Raw genomic sequence first — 17,962 nt, 5'->3', positions numbered from 1 at the left:
CGGGGCGCCCAGAGCGTGGTTACCGCCAGAGTATTCAAATAACCCTCGCGGGAGGAGGAACTACCGTGAGACTATCGCGAGAGCGTCGGGAGACGAGAGCGGGAAAAATGGGTCCACCCACCCTCAAACGCCATGTTCTGAGCGCATGCGCGCACAGTGTGTTTTGCTCTTTTTCCCAGTGGTAAGTGGCTTTGTAAGGGGAAGGACTGTTGGCTCGAGTGCAAGTGGTGTCGCCTGGGAAAGCGGGCGGAGGAGCTACCGTGAGACAGTCGGAACGGGGTTGGTGGCGCTAGGCCTAGTGAGTTCGTGCGGCTGGGCGTGAGTTGAGAAAGAAGAAAGGAACCTTCACGGGTGAGAACAGGAAATCGGCTAAGGGGAACAGTCTCCGCTCCGGCTGAAGGGGCGGGGGATCCCCAGAGGAGGGGTACGTTTCGGGAGACGTCCAGGAAGAAAAGATGGAGCGTTCGGGAGGGCTGGGCCCTGCGGCCAGCTTGGTACTGAGAAGGGAGACGTTGCAGAGTCGGCTGAGGAGGGCGATCCGAGGTCTAGGGGAGACGGATGCGGTCTTTTCAAGGCCTAGTTCCTGGCCTGGTGAAGGGCTGTCTGGAAGAGTGTGCAGGGAGGCAGTCTGGAACCGCTGCGAAGAGAGGCACGGTTCAATTTGGCTGCAGCTGGTTCCAGATATGCCAGCTGTCCAGACCTAGTTTACAAATGTGCATAAGGACGGTGTATTAAACAAAGCAGAACTCAGAATGGAAAAGTCTTTGGGGTAGTGATTGTGATAAAAAAGAGCAGTAACTAGGTCTTTTAACCCTTTTTTTAAAAAATAAAAATAGACCAGACAAAAATGAATACCTCTGTTGGGGCCCAGGATGTATCATCCCAAAATGTGACTGTAAAAGACCAGAATGTGCCACTCTAAAACATACTTCTGGGGCATATTTTGAGTCGAGAGACTGCAGACAGAGAAGTAGCTCTGAAAATCTGTCCTTTTGTAAAAGAAATACACATCTACAGGGAAAGTTTATTTAGTAAAGTGTCTGTATTAGGCAGAGGGCTGCTCTGAGATAACTTTTGTTACCTGAGAGACTGTCTGCATAACAAGACAACCTTTATTTATCATTTATTTTCTCCCCTCACTTTCCCACAACTGATGTGGCCACAACCCCCACCACCACCAACTCAAAGCCCCAAACCTCTAAACCCCTAACCCCTAGTCCTTCTGTAGCTGAGGATGTTATATAAGCGTCAGTCATCTGACCCGTGTGGGATTCCCCTGCATATGTAGTTAAATATGATTTTTTCCTGTTAATCTTTTTTGTCAACTTAATTTGTAGCCCAGCTAAAGAACCTAGGATGGTGGAAGGAAGCCGTTTTTCCCTCCCCTACACCTCAGTACCCCACTGCCAACTGAAGCAACAGAACATTACTAAAGCCTGTACACCTTTCTCCTTTTGAATTACCTTCCCTCAGAAGAAGTATGGATTTTCTGAATTTACTGTTAACCTTTACCATACAAATTTTTATATATTAACAACATGAATAAATCCCTGAATGAGTATATTGTACTGTTTTGCATGTTTTAATTATTAAATGAATAATTATGCATACAACTTGCTTTTTTCAATGTTATTGAGGTTCATTCATATTGATATGTTAATAATAGTAACTTGCACTTTAGTGATTGTTATCACGTGCCAGACACTCCTCTAAGCACTTTACTTCATTTAATCCTTGCAAACAACCCCTGTAAGATAACTTGGATCAACTTTTAAATTAAAACTAAGGAAACTAAGGCTCAGACAGGTTGCTGTAATATTCCATTGTATGAATATGTCATAATTTATTCATTTTCCCTTATCTCCCTAATTCCAGAAACTTTGTAGGTATTCAAATGCTAGTTAAAGTAATGAATGTGGTAGCATTTGGGTTGCTCATAATTTTGAAATTATTGAGATGTCTAAATTTCTTTCCTTTTCTTTTCTTTTTTTTTTTTTTTTTAAGAGACAGGGTCTCACTCTGTTGCCCAGGCTGGAATGCAGTGGTGTCCTCATAGCTCACTGTAACCTGGAACTCCTGGGCTCAAATGATCCTCCTGCCTCAGCCTCCCCAGTAGCTGGGACTACAGACATGTGCCACCATGCCCAACTAATTTGTGTGTGTGTGTGTGTGTGTGTGTGTGTGTGTGTGTGTGTGTAGAGATAGGGATCTCACTATATTGCCCAGGCTAGTCTCGAACTCATGGCCTCAAGTGATCTTCCCTCATGGCCTCCCAAAGTGCTAGGTGGCATGAGCCACTGTACCTGGCTGAGATGTCTAACTTCTGAAAAAACAAGGGTATTTCAGGTTAATCAGCTGCAGGAAAAATGGCCTAAGAATGCATGGAATATACTGATAAAATTTATAATTTCACTATAACCGAAATTTAGACTGCCTCAAAAGCTGTGGTAAAAGAGAAATGTAGAAAGGACATTAATTTTTTAACCATATGCAAAATATTATATTAAAATGTAATCAATGGAAATTATTGAGATACATTCTTTTTTTCTTACTACGTCTTCCAAATTGGGTATTATTTTACACTAACCACATTTCACATGTTGGGTAGGCACATGAGGATAGTGATGACAGTATCAGACAGCGTAGAACTATTCTATACTTTAAGAACCACTGCATATACCATTTGTTTTTAATGTCAAGTCGACTGGTAAACTAAGAACAAACTAATGTTAATATTTGGTGGCATTTTTCTTATTTTGTGGCCTTTAATTACTCAGCTCTTTTTGTGCTTTGGGTACTTGCTACCTTTATTGCTTTGTAAAGTTTCTAATATTTCTTTATTGTGTTTTATTTGGCTATCTCACCACCAAACAGAGACTTCATTATCATTGCCAGTTACTGAAGGATGAAGCATCTGGCCACCAGAGGTCAGCCTAACTATATTATCTTTTTTTATGATTAATGCCATATATTTTTATTCGGTATTTTTTTACTTTATAATCTGAAAAAATATTTAAATATGCTAGAGTAAATTTAAACATCTTGATCTCACTGCCTTAAAGCTACATGTTTCCTGATTTGCTTTTAGTATTATGGAAAAGAAGAACAAATAATAGCAAGTAGCAGAATAAATCTCTTCCTGTCCTTGGTAAACTTAGTTGAAGAAATAGCAAAAACTAAAGAATAAGTATAGTAAGGCTATTTGGTTCTGAAATTTCAAAGTAATCATTCTTTAAAGGTAAATTATACATGGCAGTATAGAGAGTAGATATGGTTAATTTAGTTTTGATATAGAAAAAATTATGTACATGAAATGTAAAGGAGTAAGTGGTGGGCTCACGATTAGTGTCATATGTCTAGAATTTACATATGCCTTCAAATAGACTTTTCCTATCTTATTGCTGATTAAAAAAAAGTAAAGTCAGCCTTTTTAAGATGCTCTGAGTAACACAATAGCTGAAGTATAGCCAATTAATCTTGCAGATGCAATCAGGTTGAAATGAAAATAATAAAAATATGAGAGGACAGAGCAATTAAAAGCAAACAGCTTCTTCTGTCTAAATTATAATAATAAAATCAACACTTACTGGTCTATGACAGGTGGAATATTCTTTCCATATTGGACTAGGTAAGGGTATTATAAACTTAGAAGTATTTACATTCATGTTCCTTCTGAAAGATGAAGTTATGAGTAGTTTCTTTTATATTGGTGTAATAGAATTATACGTGTTGATGCTGCTTCTAAAAATTATCGTATTGTCTTTGTCCAACATATTATCAAATCACCTACCTATAATTTGGGGATTTTTCTCTCTCTGGAATAAAATAGAACATGGTTGTGGTAGTTACCTACCTTCATCATCATTCTCTCATTAATTCTTTCAAATACACTTACTAAGCCACTAATATATGCCAGACACTGTGCTAGAAACTGAAGTAAATAAAAAGAATGTGTGGAAGCCAGAGAAATATTCTTAGAGGAAAATTACTGACCTAAAGCCATACCATATGACCTTATTAGCACAACTCAGTGCACTTGACACTGGAGATGTTCATGGATTTCCAGTCTGGAAGTCACCCCTACAGAAGAGCATAAATGAGATGTTGATACTGTTTCTTTTTTCATTTAGAGCTGTACCTTTAAAGTCCATCCATGTTGCTATGTATAGTTCTAATGTGCTTCCAACACATTTCACCTATCCACTCCTCCTGTGATAGTAGCCTAGAGTGCTTCTAACTCTTTATCATCACAGATGAAGCGTCAGAGTATATCCTCATACATGATGGTCTTATGGAGAATTTCTTCACTATATATGCCCAGAAGTAGGATTGCTGGATCTTGAGATGTGCAAATAGTTAATCTGGCTAAGTAGTTTTGCCAGATTGTTCTTCAGAATGGTTACCCCAGTGTACAATCCCACCAGCACGCCACTTGCAAAAGGGAACTCACTAATAGTGTGCATTATCCAGCTCTCTTTTACCAAACTGATGGCATAATGGGATTATATGGTTAATGCCTCTGGATTTTCTCTTCGGTAAATTGGATATTTTTGTCCTTTGCCCATTTCTTTATTGAAGTTGCTACCTTTTTAAAAGTTGATTTGTAGTTAACTTTGTTTTTGGTATCTTCAGTTCAATCCAGAAATGATTGATTTTAATGTGGTAGAATTCATCATTTTGGGGTCTTGTGCTTTATGCTTCTTTATTTAAGAAGTCTTTCCCTAGCCTCAAGTCGCAGTTATTCTTCTGTACTATATTCAATTAACTATATAGTTTTACCATTTCCATTTGGCTCTTTAATCCATCATGAGCCTTCCTTTATATGTATCATTATACAGGTATATGATTTTACTTTTCTTCATATGATGAGTCAATGTAGTACCAATATTATACGCTGAATGTATCTATTCCCCCTTGATTTATATGCCAACCTTATTTTACATTCCCAAAATATACATGACTCTATTTCTGAGCTCTATTCTGTTTTGTTAGACTGTTTGTTCTTACACTAATTCCACCCTATTTTAATTTCTGTGACTTTGGTAATAAATCTTAGCATCTTGAAGGGCAAGAACTTTCTTACTCTTCTGTTTCAACAGTTGGTTTGACTATATATGGAATTTTATTCTTTCCATATAAACTTCAAAGTTCATTTATAGTGTTTCTTAAAATTTTGATTGGAATTGTATAAATTAGTATAGAGAAAGTTGGTATCTTTCTGGTATTTATTTGTTCCATCCAAGAGCACGGAAAAATCTGTATTTTAAATTATGTTCTCTGTCTTTTATTAGGTCTTATATATTATTGATTAGTTCCTAGATCCTTTATAGGTTTAGGGTTTTTTCTCCCTTCTGTGAAATGTACTTAATATGTTCTAGTGGATATAGAAGTTAAGAGTCCCTAGGTTCAAACCCTGCCTCTAATCACTTGCTAGATGTGTGACTTTGGTCAGGCAACTTAATTCTCATGTGTAAGATGTGGACAATAAATGCACCTACCTTGTAGGGTTGTTAGGAGAATTTAAAATAAGTTAACATTTATGTAGTTACTGGAGTAGTACTGGCCAATAATAAGTGCTATATAAGTAACTAAATTAATAAATATTTGTAGGTTAGTCTCAGATCAGGAACCTTGTTGGGCTCTCATTAGCTCTAATAGTTTTTTTGTTTTGTTTTGATACAGGGTCTTGCTCTGTCACCCAGGTTAGAGTGCAGTGATGCTAACGTAGCTCACTGCAACCTCAGCCTCTCAGGCTCAAGTGTTCCTCCTGCCTCAGCCTCCTAAATAGCTGGGGCTGTCAGCACCTGCCACCACGACTAGCTAATTTTTATTATTAATATTTTTTGTTGAGATGGGGTCTGGCTGTGTTGCCAAGGCTAGTCTCTAACTCCTGGCCTCAAGCACTCTGCCCACCTCAGTGTCCCAAAGTGCTGAGATTACAGGCATGAGCTACCATGCCTGGCCTAGCTCTAATTGTTTATATGTTAGCTATTCTTAATTAGATGACCATATCATCTGTAAATTAATAGTTTTATCTCTTCTCTTCCAATTCTTACACCTGCCCTTTTTTTTATAGCAGTAAGTAGGACTTCTAGTACTATGTCAAGTAATATCTGTCAATACGGTCATCTTTACCTAATTCTGCTTTTAAAGGGAATATACCTAACCTCATTTAGGATAATATTTGCTTAAAGTTTTTGGTAGATATCTTTACCAAGTTGAGAAAGTTAATTTCTCTTTCTAGTTTGGTAAGAATGTTTCTTTTTTTTTTTCTAAATCATAAACAGATATTCAGCAAGAACTGGGAAGTGTTAAATATCCACAGTTGATAAAATTATCTTTTCTTTTTCCCTTAGTTTTGGTAATTTATATTTATAAATTTTCTGAAGTTTAGCTACTCTTGCTTTCCTGAAATAGGCTCTATATGATTATAACATATTCTTTTTTCTTTAATGTATTGTTGGATTCTGTTAAGTGTATTTACAATTTTTGCAAATGAAATGAGCTTTACTTGTTTGTCTCTAGATTTGGAATTTTTTTATTAATTTCATAAAAGAAGCTGGTCGATTTTCATGCTTTTTTTTTTTCTGAAACAGCTTATATAAAATTGGTCATATGACCACAACCTCTGAGGTCCCAGCAAGAGTCCTAACATCTAGCAGCTCTACCATGAGGACCCACCCCCTAAAACTAATCCCAGCAAGCACATCTAAAGGTAAAAAGATAGCTTGTATAGCTCTTTATTTGGAATTTGAGGCATAAGGGACCTACTTTTGTAAAAATAATTTTCTGGGCTAGGACTGCATACTTTAAAAACAAACTGGACCAGTTATGTACCAACAAAGGATTAAAATGGCCCCAGATTCTCCTTCCCAATTTTGTGATTGTAAGAGCTATTCCCAACAGGAAAATTGGCCTACGCCTAGGAGATAAAATGGGGGAAGTCTATAAGCCTTCTTGTTTAGCATTCATGTTCTCAGATACCCTGAAGTTAGATGGACAATGATGTTACCCAGGCTTTAATATCATGTCTCAAGTCTTCTCATTCACAGGTTAAGGCTACCTTTCCAGATAGTCCAACAGCCAAGTCACCAGTTTCCAAGGGCATTTACATCACCTATGGAAAACATCGGATCCTTGCACACCAGACGTTCTTGACAGCTCGTCCCATCATTCCCCCTGCATAAAAGTTGCTTCACCAGCAGGCAGCCAAGGCAGCTACTGAGCTTATTTTCATTGCCAAGTAAATACAATATCACTGCCAACAAAACAGAGTGCACAAAGTGTCTCTTCACAGTATCACTACCAGTTGAGACTGTCTTAAGAAAATCAGCTTGTCTAGATGAGGACCCCTTCTCTTCTTGGGTAGCCATGATTTGAAGGAGATACTCTGTGACCTGTGCCACTGGTAAGTGACTAACACTTTTACACACGGAACTGGTCCCTGAGAACTGAGATGTCTTCTTTGTAAGTGAAGAATATACCACATAATCTTGAAGAACTGCACGGTGTTGTGGGCCAAAGGCATACTTTGTGTGTGTCATGAACTGAGAGACCAATCTTGACAAAAGGATTTTTCATCTCATTTCTATTTGCCAGTGTTAGTCAGTGTTCTGCTGGCTTAGATTGTTACCTTTTTCTGGTTCCTTATTCTGTTTTATTCTAATGGGTCCCAGAAATCCCTCTCCTGACCCCTTATCAGAATCAGAAAGTGAGGAAGAAGAAAACATTAGCTACTTAAATGAGAGTTCTGGAGAAGAGTGGGATTCCTCTGAAGAAGAGGACCCCGTGGTATCCAACTTAACGCCTCTTGAGAGTCTCGCCTGGCAGGTTAAGTGCCTTTTAAAATATTCTACAACTTGGAAACCTTTAAATCCTAATTCCTGGTTATATCATGCTAAACTCTTGGATCCAAGCACACCAGTTCATATACTTCGAGAGATAGGCCTGAGACTCTCCCATTGCTCTTATTGTGTCCCCAAACTGGAACCAATTCCTGAATGGCCCCCTCTGGCCTCTTGTGGAGTCCCACCTTTTCAAAAGCCCCTTACAAGTCCCAGCCGGCTCTCTAGAGATCATGCCACCCTAAACGGAGCGCTGCAATTTGCCACCAAACAGTTAAGCCGAACATTGAGTAGAGCCACCCCCATACCTGAGTACTTAAAACAGATCCCTAATTCATGTGTTTCTCGTTGTTGCTGTGGCTGGCTAACTAAAACAGTTAAGGAAACAACCCGCACTGAACCCATCAACACTACTTACTCTTACACTGACTTCCAAAAGGCAGTTAACAAACTCTTAACTGCATCACTATAAAGATCCACCATTTGCTCTTATATCTCAGATGTTGCTAATTGAGAAAAGGGTACAAAGTTAACCATTACACAGACCACAATGGAGAAACTAATGCCTTCTCATACAAACTGTTGTGCCCTGGCAAGCCGAAGTACTACTAAGTACTGAACATACACCCAAGGGTCCTATAACTCAACTATAAAAAATGCATTGTGAGCATACCCTTTGACAAACCCTGTGGATAAATGAGAACTTCAATTGAGAATTAGTCCAAAGAGACCATATTAGCAAAAGATAAATTGAATATTCTCCACACTCAGTTCTCCCCCCATCACCCTCCGCATGCCAGTTTACTCTGCCTATCTGAATGGACTTTAACTAGGTATCTAATGATTATTGGGGAGAAAAAAGTAGACCACTACCCCTTTTGTTACCCAACCTTTAGAATAGCCATGTGGAAAACAAGAAGTTGGCTACCCCCAATAATACGTTTCTGAGCGTACTCTTCTCTGACATTTATTTCTAAGGGGACGAATTATATTGAATAACTGCACAAAGGAAAATGGCAGGAATGTGGATATCTTTCTCAGCTTTTATATAGATATGCCCACATATGACATATGACATATGCCCACATATGACAACCTTCAGGGGGTTCCTATTTTTTGTAGGGCAGTGCAGTTTGAAACCTAGCCTACACTACTGCAAACCTATTATGGTACCTGTAATTACAGGATGAACATTGTATATTATGGGCTTCCATTAGGTTGTCTCTGGCTAAATTGGCTTATAAGATCATCCCTTGGGATTAGACAGACACCTGTAATGTTAGCACTCAGACTATTGTCAAGAACAAATAAAATACATTCCAAAAGATGAATGGGAAAGGATTGAGAGAGCATTTATGCTTCCAATATTAACTGCTAATGGATTTCATCTGTATAACTGCCTGGAGCAGAAGTTTATGCACTTTCCACATTCATTGCAGACTTTTCAGGAACCTTCTGATTTTAAAGAACCTTCTTATAGAAGATCTCTGCCTAATACAATCTGAAATTAAGAGTTTTAGTAGCATTGTTTTTCTAAGTAGAGTGGCTTTAGATTTTCTTCTGGCTAAACAAGGAAGGGTATGTGCCCTTTTAAATGAGCCTGGCCATGTTTATTTAAATGAGTCAAAACTGGAATCAACATACATAAAATAAAATGCATGAGACCATTAAATCTTTTCATATACCCTTAAATAAAGTGAAATCTGTGTGTGGTCCTGGTTGACTGGGCATCTAAAGGGAATCAGAAAACAGATTGTTAGAAGTGTATCATATAGCCTCTTCCTTATTTTGGTTATGCTTTTTCCTATTCTCTAAGTGCTGTATACAAAGTGGCATCAAATAATTAAAGCAGTGATGGAATCACAAATTCTGTAAATATATAGCAACTTAAAGGAGAGAGAAAAATGTTTATAATCTAACAATTATTTCTGCTGAGCCTTAGTTATCCTATCTTAAGGAAAAAAGAGGGAATTGTAGAAGGTAGGAAAAAAGTATCTGTTAGTGGAAAATACTGACCTGAAACCATATCTCATACTGTTAATGTCACTGAATGTATCAGAAAGTGTTCCTATGTAGCTGTTCTGTGGAATTGGTTTTTAAAATGTTATAAGTACCTGTTCCCTTTTTTTTAAGGGGGGGGCTGGGAAGAGGTAGGGAATAGGTCTGAAAATTAAAATATGTTGATGTTTATGTATCCATAATATGTTCCTTTTTCTGTGTGTGTGTGTGTGTGTGTGTGTGTGTGTGTGTGTGTGTGTAAGTAAGTAAGTATAAAAGTGCCTTGCTCATGAATGCCTTTTTGCTATTTACTCCAAAAGGAAGCCTTTCCCCAGCTTGGCAGCTGAATAAAACAACAGCTTTATACATACTGAACAAAGAGTATGGTCATTTGTCCTCAACAAATGAAATAGTTCCTACTTTGCTTAAGGCAATTTCACCATTCACTAAGTACTAAATAGTTAATAGATGTAGTATCTGTATCTACTTAGTATCTATAGCTATATAGTATGATAGGGAGGTGACTCCGCAGCTCTAGAAAAGAAACACACTCGAAGAAAAGAGTCTGATACTCAGTCAAGACCCAAATTTGAACCAATTTGTTTATATAGTTTCAGTAATCCCAGGTTGCACACAATGATAGGTACCTAAATAAGCCTAAGCCTTTACTTGTTTTTGTGTGCCATACACATTGGGGGTTGGGGGTGAATTTACCACCTTTATGCTTTGCTTATGTGGGCTTCTGGTCAAATGAGGCCACCATAATTAGGATTCACGGAGATGAATTTATCCTCTATTTATAGCAATATTTATCAAAGGAATAAGGAAACATTTCTAAACCTTAGGACATTAATAAGTTTTTTAAAGCTATTTTTCTTTCTCAGTGCAGATAGGCAGGCTTTTTGTTAAAGCAGTCCTGATACCTTGAGCCTAGAAGACCATAATTATGTCTTTTAATCCCATCTGCTTCTTAAGAAAATGAAAAAATCCATACATAACAGTGGATGGTAGGTCCCCTTTAGGGGGTGTTCCTGCTGGTGCTTCTGTCACATTTATCCGTCTAAAAAAATTTCCTCCATGATGAAAACAATGTTTTGATATTAGGTCGTTAAAACAATTAGGGACCGTTTGGGTTATAGTCTTACTTAGGCATAAGTTGCCTTACATCTGGCTTTCTACTCTTGGCTCCAGTGTTAGGAAATTCAGTGTCTTTTGGAGTGGCCTATAATTTTTAAATATCTCTTGTTAGAAATTTAGTAACTCATCCAATTATATTACGGAGGAATGCCAACTATAGCCCAGTCACTGGGAATGCAAAATTAAATAAGATACTACACATAAGAAATTAGTTTTAAAATTTATGAACCGATATACATTATCTCAAGCCATTTCTACTCTCTGGGGTCACATTAAATAAGCCTAAACCCTATCCATATACTGGCCTTCCAAATATTTGAAAATGGCTTGTTGTGGAGGATCATATAAAATAATTGAGTAGAGCAACCATCCAAGTGTAGTGGAGATTCTTTTTGAGGACACACTCCAGCAATTAAACCCCACAAGGGATAGTCAACCAAGGAAATAGATAAAGTATATAAATATCTTATGTGCAGATAGTTTTACATGCTAAATGTATGTACAGTATAGTTTTATATACTAAATTCACAAGGCAGTAGCACAAAGATCAGGGCTGGAAGTGTTTTGCTCAGATGTCTAGGATATGTAGAAAAGTCTGGATAACTTCTCAGACAGACTTCATGAAACAACTTTGTACAAGCTGCTAGCATATTAGTCCACCAAGAGGAAAATCCATTGAACTGAAGGAACTACACTAGCTGGCACTAACCACCAGGTACTTCTGTCTCAACCTGTCAAAAGGAAAATCTATGATTGTATCTCTGGCCATTTTAAACAAAGTTTAGTTAATGGCTACATCTTTGAGTCTGCTAATTGTATGCTGTCTGCCAAGCTCTTCTTTTCAAGTGGTAGCAGCAGTGAGATTATACACTTTATAAGAATTTTGGAAGTGAGACCAATAAAATGGAAAGGATGAGGATACCACAATGACCTGACACTTGCCTGATTTCCACCTCCTGAGCTGAGAGAGCTGATCAGCTCTTCTCAGTGAGACGTGGAAAATGAATGCCTGATTTTTTAAAAAATAGTAATGTAGCAGGAAGACAGCAACAGGATTGTTGCTTCTAAACAATATGGGGTCGGAAATGTTAGCAACAGTTGAGGGTTGAATCATAAAACAATAAATTAACTGGAATTCGGGCAGTTTATTTGGGAAGACATAGATGCCTCTGACACATTATATGAAAATTCCTGGGATCATTTGGGGTGTTAGGCTCTACAAAACCAGTAATTATTCGGTAGGAGACTCAGGATCATGGTCAGCCTGACAAGATTAAAACTGAATTCCTAGTATATACACAAACCAAGCTGGTGTATCATATTAGATTCAAACCTGATGAAAGAATCTTAAAGTCAGTGTTGCAGTTAAATTAAGGAGCTGGTAGTATATTCCTATTTGGGGGGAAATTATTATGTTTAGATTAACTGCTAAGACCATGCCTAATATTACCCTTCCATCTGTGGTGTCAACTGTGAAACTCCAATATATCAACTGCTGTTTTACAGTGTATTAATTAGGCAATGGTCCAGTAGGGGCAACTTCCTTTGGGAGGTACTCACAAGTGGAGCAGTCCAAGGATATGGCCATCTTCCTTGGACTAGATTGGCTAGACCCTAGATTGGCTTTATGGTTGCATTCCGAGTAACCAGAATGGCTTGAGAGAGTAGCAGAGCTCTGGCGACACAATGAACAGGGCAGCCGCTACCTGGAGAACCCACATTTCTAAATTAATTGAAGGCTGGCATTAATGTTGGCCACAGCCAATGCATTCCAAGAAAACTTAGCACATAGTGTTGGCCCCTGTCTACCTATTTGGTTGTAAAGTAGACTTTCCCAGTGGTTTGAATGCTTTGGTCTGTAACCCAGTTTCCTTTAAACCCAGTGTTTCTATGTTGGTCACATTCTACTTAGGACACATTTCTTTAAATGTGTTGGGTTGCCAGATTTAGCAAATAGAAATACAGGATGCCCAGATACATTTGAATTTCAGATAAGCAATGATATATGGGATATACAACCCCCAAAATTATTTATTTATCTGAAATTCAAATTTAACTAACTTCTTGTATTTAGCTTCCTTTTTTTATCTGGCAACACTAGTATGTTAGTAGCATCGATTAAGCTTGGGTTGTAGTCATGTGGTCATTCCCAGGGAACAGTCTACTCTTCCCATCATGTTGTTTTCTTATCTCTAAATAACTGGGAGTAAGGAAGGCTTACACATAGTTGATGCAAGGTTAGTACTATTGAGTGGTGGAGGAGGAAGTCCAATTGCAGCAGATGGATTTTTTTTATAAGAGACACATGGTATTTAGTTAAAATAACCATATAACCATTACAACATTTGCAGGCATGTAATTTTCAAAATGCTGTCTCAGTAGGTAGTTGGGGTTTTTTGTTTTTTGTTTCTGTATGTTTTAAGCAGTTACTTTCTCAGTCTGCTATGAAAGGAAAGATTAAGTGTATTCCTCTTTTTTTCGTTTGTTTTTTAATACTTGATAGGTAGCACAGTTCTGGCAGCCATTCTTCATCGCAGAAAAGGTCTACAAATTTGGAACACCTGTCTTTGCCTTCAAAAACCGCCAAAAGACTCAAGGATTTGAAGGCACAAGTTCCCCTGAAAGATGGGGATGAGCAGCAAAGTCGAAAACAAGGGAATTATTTGAAGGTTTATTTTTGCCCTCCCTTTGTAGCCAGGCAACTACCTCTCTTTCTACCAAAAGATTGAAACCTTTTGGTAGTGATGTGCTCTACTGAAGACAGGACAATTGAGAGAATGTCAGTATTCTGAACATTATGAGCCTCCAGTCAACTCTCCCTACCCAGCTACAAAATACGGCAACCAGGCTTATACCCAACCCTTGCCACCCACCCAAGAAGATGAACAAGGAAAAACAGCTTGACACTTGATTATCTGTTGCAGTGAAACCCAGAGTCCACAAGCCCTGCTCATTCAAGTATGGCTTTTAGTCACTTAAAATCACTATACGCTGATAGGCAAGGATCACTGGACATTTGAGGGAAACTTCAACATGAAAGATGAACATAAAACTCGCCAAAGAATCTATGATATTCTCAGAAGCATAGGAGCATATATTGCATCCATGAAATAAGAACAGGATGCTGTAAAAAATAATAAACAATCAGAAAATAAGAGCTGGAAAAATAGGAGAACCAAAATTAAAAATTCAATAGATGTGTTGGAAAATAAGTTGAAGAAATTTCAAAAAATAGTACAAAAAGGCAGAGATGAAAAGTAGGCAAGAACAAAAAAAATTAGGCCAGGCGCGGTGGCTCACTCCTGTAATCCTAGCACTCTGGGAGGCCGAGGCAGGTGGATCGCTCAAGGTCAGGAGTTCGAGACCAGCCTGAGCAAGAGCGAGACCCCATCTCTACTAAAAATACAAAGAAATTATCTGGACAGCTAAAAAATATATATATAGAAAAAATTAGCCGGGCATGGTGGCGCATGCCTGTAGTCCCAGCTACTCGGGAGGCTGAGGCAGGAGGATCGCTTGAGCCCAGGAGTTTGAGGTTGCTGTGAGCTAGGCTGATGCCACGGCACTCACTCTAACCAGGGCAACAGAATGAGACTCTATCTCAAAAAAAAAAAAACAAAAAAAATTAGATCAGAATAAGATGGGACATCTAATAAGAGTTCCAGAATGAGAGAATAGAGAAATGAAGTTAAGAGAAAGAAGAAAAAAAAAAACATTTCCAGAAAGGGTCCACTGAGTGCGCAACAAAACAAATTTAAAAAGCACATCATGCTATTTCAGGATGCCAGGGTTATAGACCATCCTAAAAACTTCCAAAGAGGTGGAAAAAGAACAAGTTACGTAAAAAGAATGTGTTTTTAGAATGGCATTTAGACTTCTTGGTAGCAGCACTGGATGCTGGAAGACTATAACAGCAAGGCCTTTAAAGTTAAAAGGAAATGATTTCTAGCTTAGAATTCTGTACCCAAACAATCCAATCAAGTGTGGGGCTAAAATAAAGATATATTTAGACTTTCACAGTCTCAAAATTTTATCTCACTATCTATCCTTTTTTAGGAGATCACTGGAGAATGTGCTTCACCAAAACAAGGGAGCAATCTGAGTAAGGCATGAGATCCGGAAACCATAACATGTTACAAAGGAAAGCAATGAAGGGAAAGCTCAGGATGTCTGCTGTGTCGAGTAAGTAGGATGGGGGTTCCAGGAAGTAGGTCTCTAGGAAAACTTGGAACAAAGTGAGTACAATGGAAAATGAAGAAAGGAGTAAGACAGATGCTGAGACATTGGGAAAAACTAGAAAACTAGGTTAATAATAAAATGAGACCAAAGTTCCCCACATAAGCATTTTGGATAAGTGTCACTGTGTCACAAGAATAAATCCGAAATTTTATTTCTTAAAAAGTAATTATATTATAACTTAGTAATTGGATGTTAGAAGTTTGACATTAAAAATATACTAAAATTGTAATATTGTCATCTATTAGATTGGGCCTTCAGGCATCACACTCCGTTTGCAATAGATGTTCACCTTTATTAAGATGTACACTGCAAAAGACATTTTCAGGGAAAAAAACCGTTTTTCAATAATTTATTTTGTAAAAGGAACTTTGTCCCTTGCTTAGGCAGATCTCAATAATTTTTTCTTCATTTACAGAAATCTCAATAATTTTTTCTTTATTTATAGAAATTATGCATAGTCTATAGCAGTAATTTCAACAAGCTTTTTGTTTAAATTTTATCATCTGTAGACTCAAAAGCACAAGGAATTCCAGGCTAAGCATCCCTAATCCAAAAATCCGAAATCTGAAATGCTCCAAAATCCAAAACTTTTTGAGCACAGACATGATGCCACAAGTGGATCCCACACCTGACCTCATGTGACAGGTTGTGGTCAAAATGCAGGTGCACAACACATAGTTTATTAAAAATATTTTATCTGGCTATGTATAAGATATATATGAAACATAAATGAATTCTGTTTTTAAACTTAGGTCCCATCCCCCAAGATATCTCACTATGTATTTGCAAATATTCCAAAATCCAGAAAAATCCAAAATCCGAAACATTTCTGGTCCCAGACATTTTGGATAAGGGATACTCAACTTGTATCTACTTTTTAAAAAGAACAGTTTGAGGCCAGGCGCGGTGGTTCACGCCTGTAATCCTAGCACTCTGGGAGGCCGAGGCTGGCGGATTGTTTGAGCTCAGGAGTTCGAAACCAGCCTGAGCAAGAGCGAGACCCCGTCTCTACTAAAATAGAAAGAAATTAATCGGACAACTAAAAATATATAGAAAAAATTAGCCGGGCATGGTGGCGCATGCCTGTAGTCCCAGCTACTCGGGAGGCTGAGGCAGGAGGATCGCTTGAGCCCAGGAGTTTGAGGTTGCTGTGAGCTAGGATGACGCCACAGCACTCTAGCCCGGGCAACACAGTGAGACTCTGTCTCAAAAAAAAAAAAAAGAACAGTTTGAAATTTCATATTGTTTTTCATCTTCCATACTGTTTTTGCTATCAAGATATGGTTACATCCAGTGGTTGATCCATAATATATTCCTGTATAATATTTTAGATTTTTTTCCTGTAAGTTATGGTTCAGGGTTTTTTCTATGCTTTATTTTTATTATTATAAAATCTCAGAGTAAATTTTTATTTAATTGCAAGTGATATGTATGCTGATATGTTTTCTCTCTGTTATCAAATCTATTGAGTAAACCATGTCAGGCCAATTTGTCTATCTCTTTTTTCTAAGTAAGGAATAATATACAAACAGTAAAATACATAAAATGCACTAATCATAAGTGTACTTCTTGATGATTTTTTACATATGTATACATTCATATCAAGGTCATATCAAGATGTATACACTCGGATCAAAGTACTAAAAATTTCTGATTCCCTAGTACCCTTTCATCATAGTCTATACCTCCTCCAGAAATAACTACTCTTCTACAAAGATCAGTTAGTTTTACATGTTCTCAAACTTCATGTGAATGGGACCATACAGTATGTATTGTTTTATGCCTGGCTTCTTTCATTAAAGTACTTGTTAATTTTTTTAATTGCTGTAGACTATTCCATTATATGAGTATACCATAATTCATTTATTCTTTTGCCTATTGTTGACATTTGAGTTCTTTCCAATTTGGGGGTATTACAAGTAAAGCTGCAATTAACCTTCTGTGTTTTTTGTGGATATGTGCACTCATTCCTCTTGGGTATATACCTAACAGTCAAATTACTGTGTCGTAGGATAGGTATATGTTTGTTTAGTTTTAGTAAAACTGCCAAACACTTCCCAAAATGATTGTTTCATTTTACACTCTTACTAGCAATGTATGGAAGTTCCAGTTACTCCATATCTTTACAAACACTTGTTATTATCAGTTTAATTTTACCCATTCTGGTGATTGTCTAATGGTATCTCAGAGTGGCTTTTTAATTTACATTTATTTCCATGATTAGTGATGTCGAGCACCTTTTTATACGTTTATTGGCCATTCAGATACCTCTTTTGAAAGTACTTATTCAAGACTTTTGCCCACTAATAAATTAGAGTATCTTTTCTTTATTGATATGTATGAGTTCTTCATACATACTGTATAGAAGGTGTTTTTCAGAGAGATGTATTATGAACACCTGCCATTCTATATATACCTTGCCTTTTACTTTCTTAATGGTATATTTTTAATTTTTATGAAACCCAGTTTATCAGGTTTTTTTCCTATTATGGTTAGTGCTTTAATAAGCCTTTGTTAACCTAAATATTATGAAGATATTCTCCTATATTATTTTTTAGAGGCTTTATTGTTTTAGCTTTCACATTTAAGTTACATTTTCAAATTCGATTACTGAGAACAGAATATTTTAAGTATCTAACTTTTCTCTAGTACTTTCTCCTTTTCTTCATATTCTTTTTTCTTTTTTTTTTTTTGAGACAGAGTCTCACTCTGTTGCCCTGGCTAGAGTGAGTGCCGTGGCGTCA

General features: G+C 37.4%; 1 protein-coding gene across 2 annotated transcripts; it reads left to right on the top strand.

Moving 5' to 3' along the window:
- The first annotated feature begins 214 nt into the window (after window positions 1–214).
- DCAF16 (DDB1 and CUL4 associated factor 16) lies at window positions 215–9,733 on the top strand. 2 transcript variants are annotated; one of them, XM_012638457.1, is made up of 4 exons: window positions 215–351; window positions 2,875–2,927; window positions 6,597–6,715; window positions 7,053–9,733. In XM_012638457.1, the coding sequence occupies exon 4, from the start codon at window positions 7,666–7,668 to the stop codon at window positions 8,314–8,316; it is 651 nt and encodes a 216-aa protein (XP_012493911.1). In that variant the 5' UTR covers window positions 215–351; window positions 2,875–2,927; window positions 6,597–6,715; window positions 7,053–7,665; the 3' UTR covers window positions 8,317–9,733. The 2 variants fall into 2 exon arrangements, with proteins under 2 accessions (XP_012493911.1, XP_012493910.1); XM_012638456.1 differs by having other exon boundaries at window positions 7,038–9,733.
- The last annotated feature ends 8,229 nt before the right edge of the window (window positions 9,734–17,962 follow it).

The sequence above is a fragment of the Propithecus coquereli genome, unplaced genomic scaffold (assembly GCF_000956105.1).
Source record: "Propithecus coquereli isolate 6110/MARCELLA unplaced genomic scaffold, Pcoq_1.0 Scaffold13, whole genome shotgun sequence".
Taxonomy (NCBI): Eukaryota; Metazoa; Chordata; class Mammalia; order Primates; family Indriidae; genus Propithecus; species Propithecus coquereli.
This window is presented reverse-complemented; position numbering and strand designations above follow the sequence as displayed.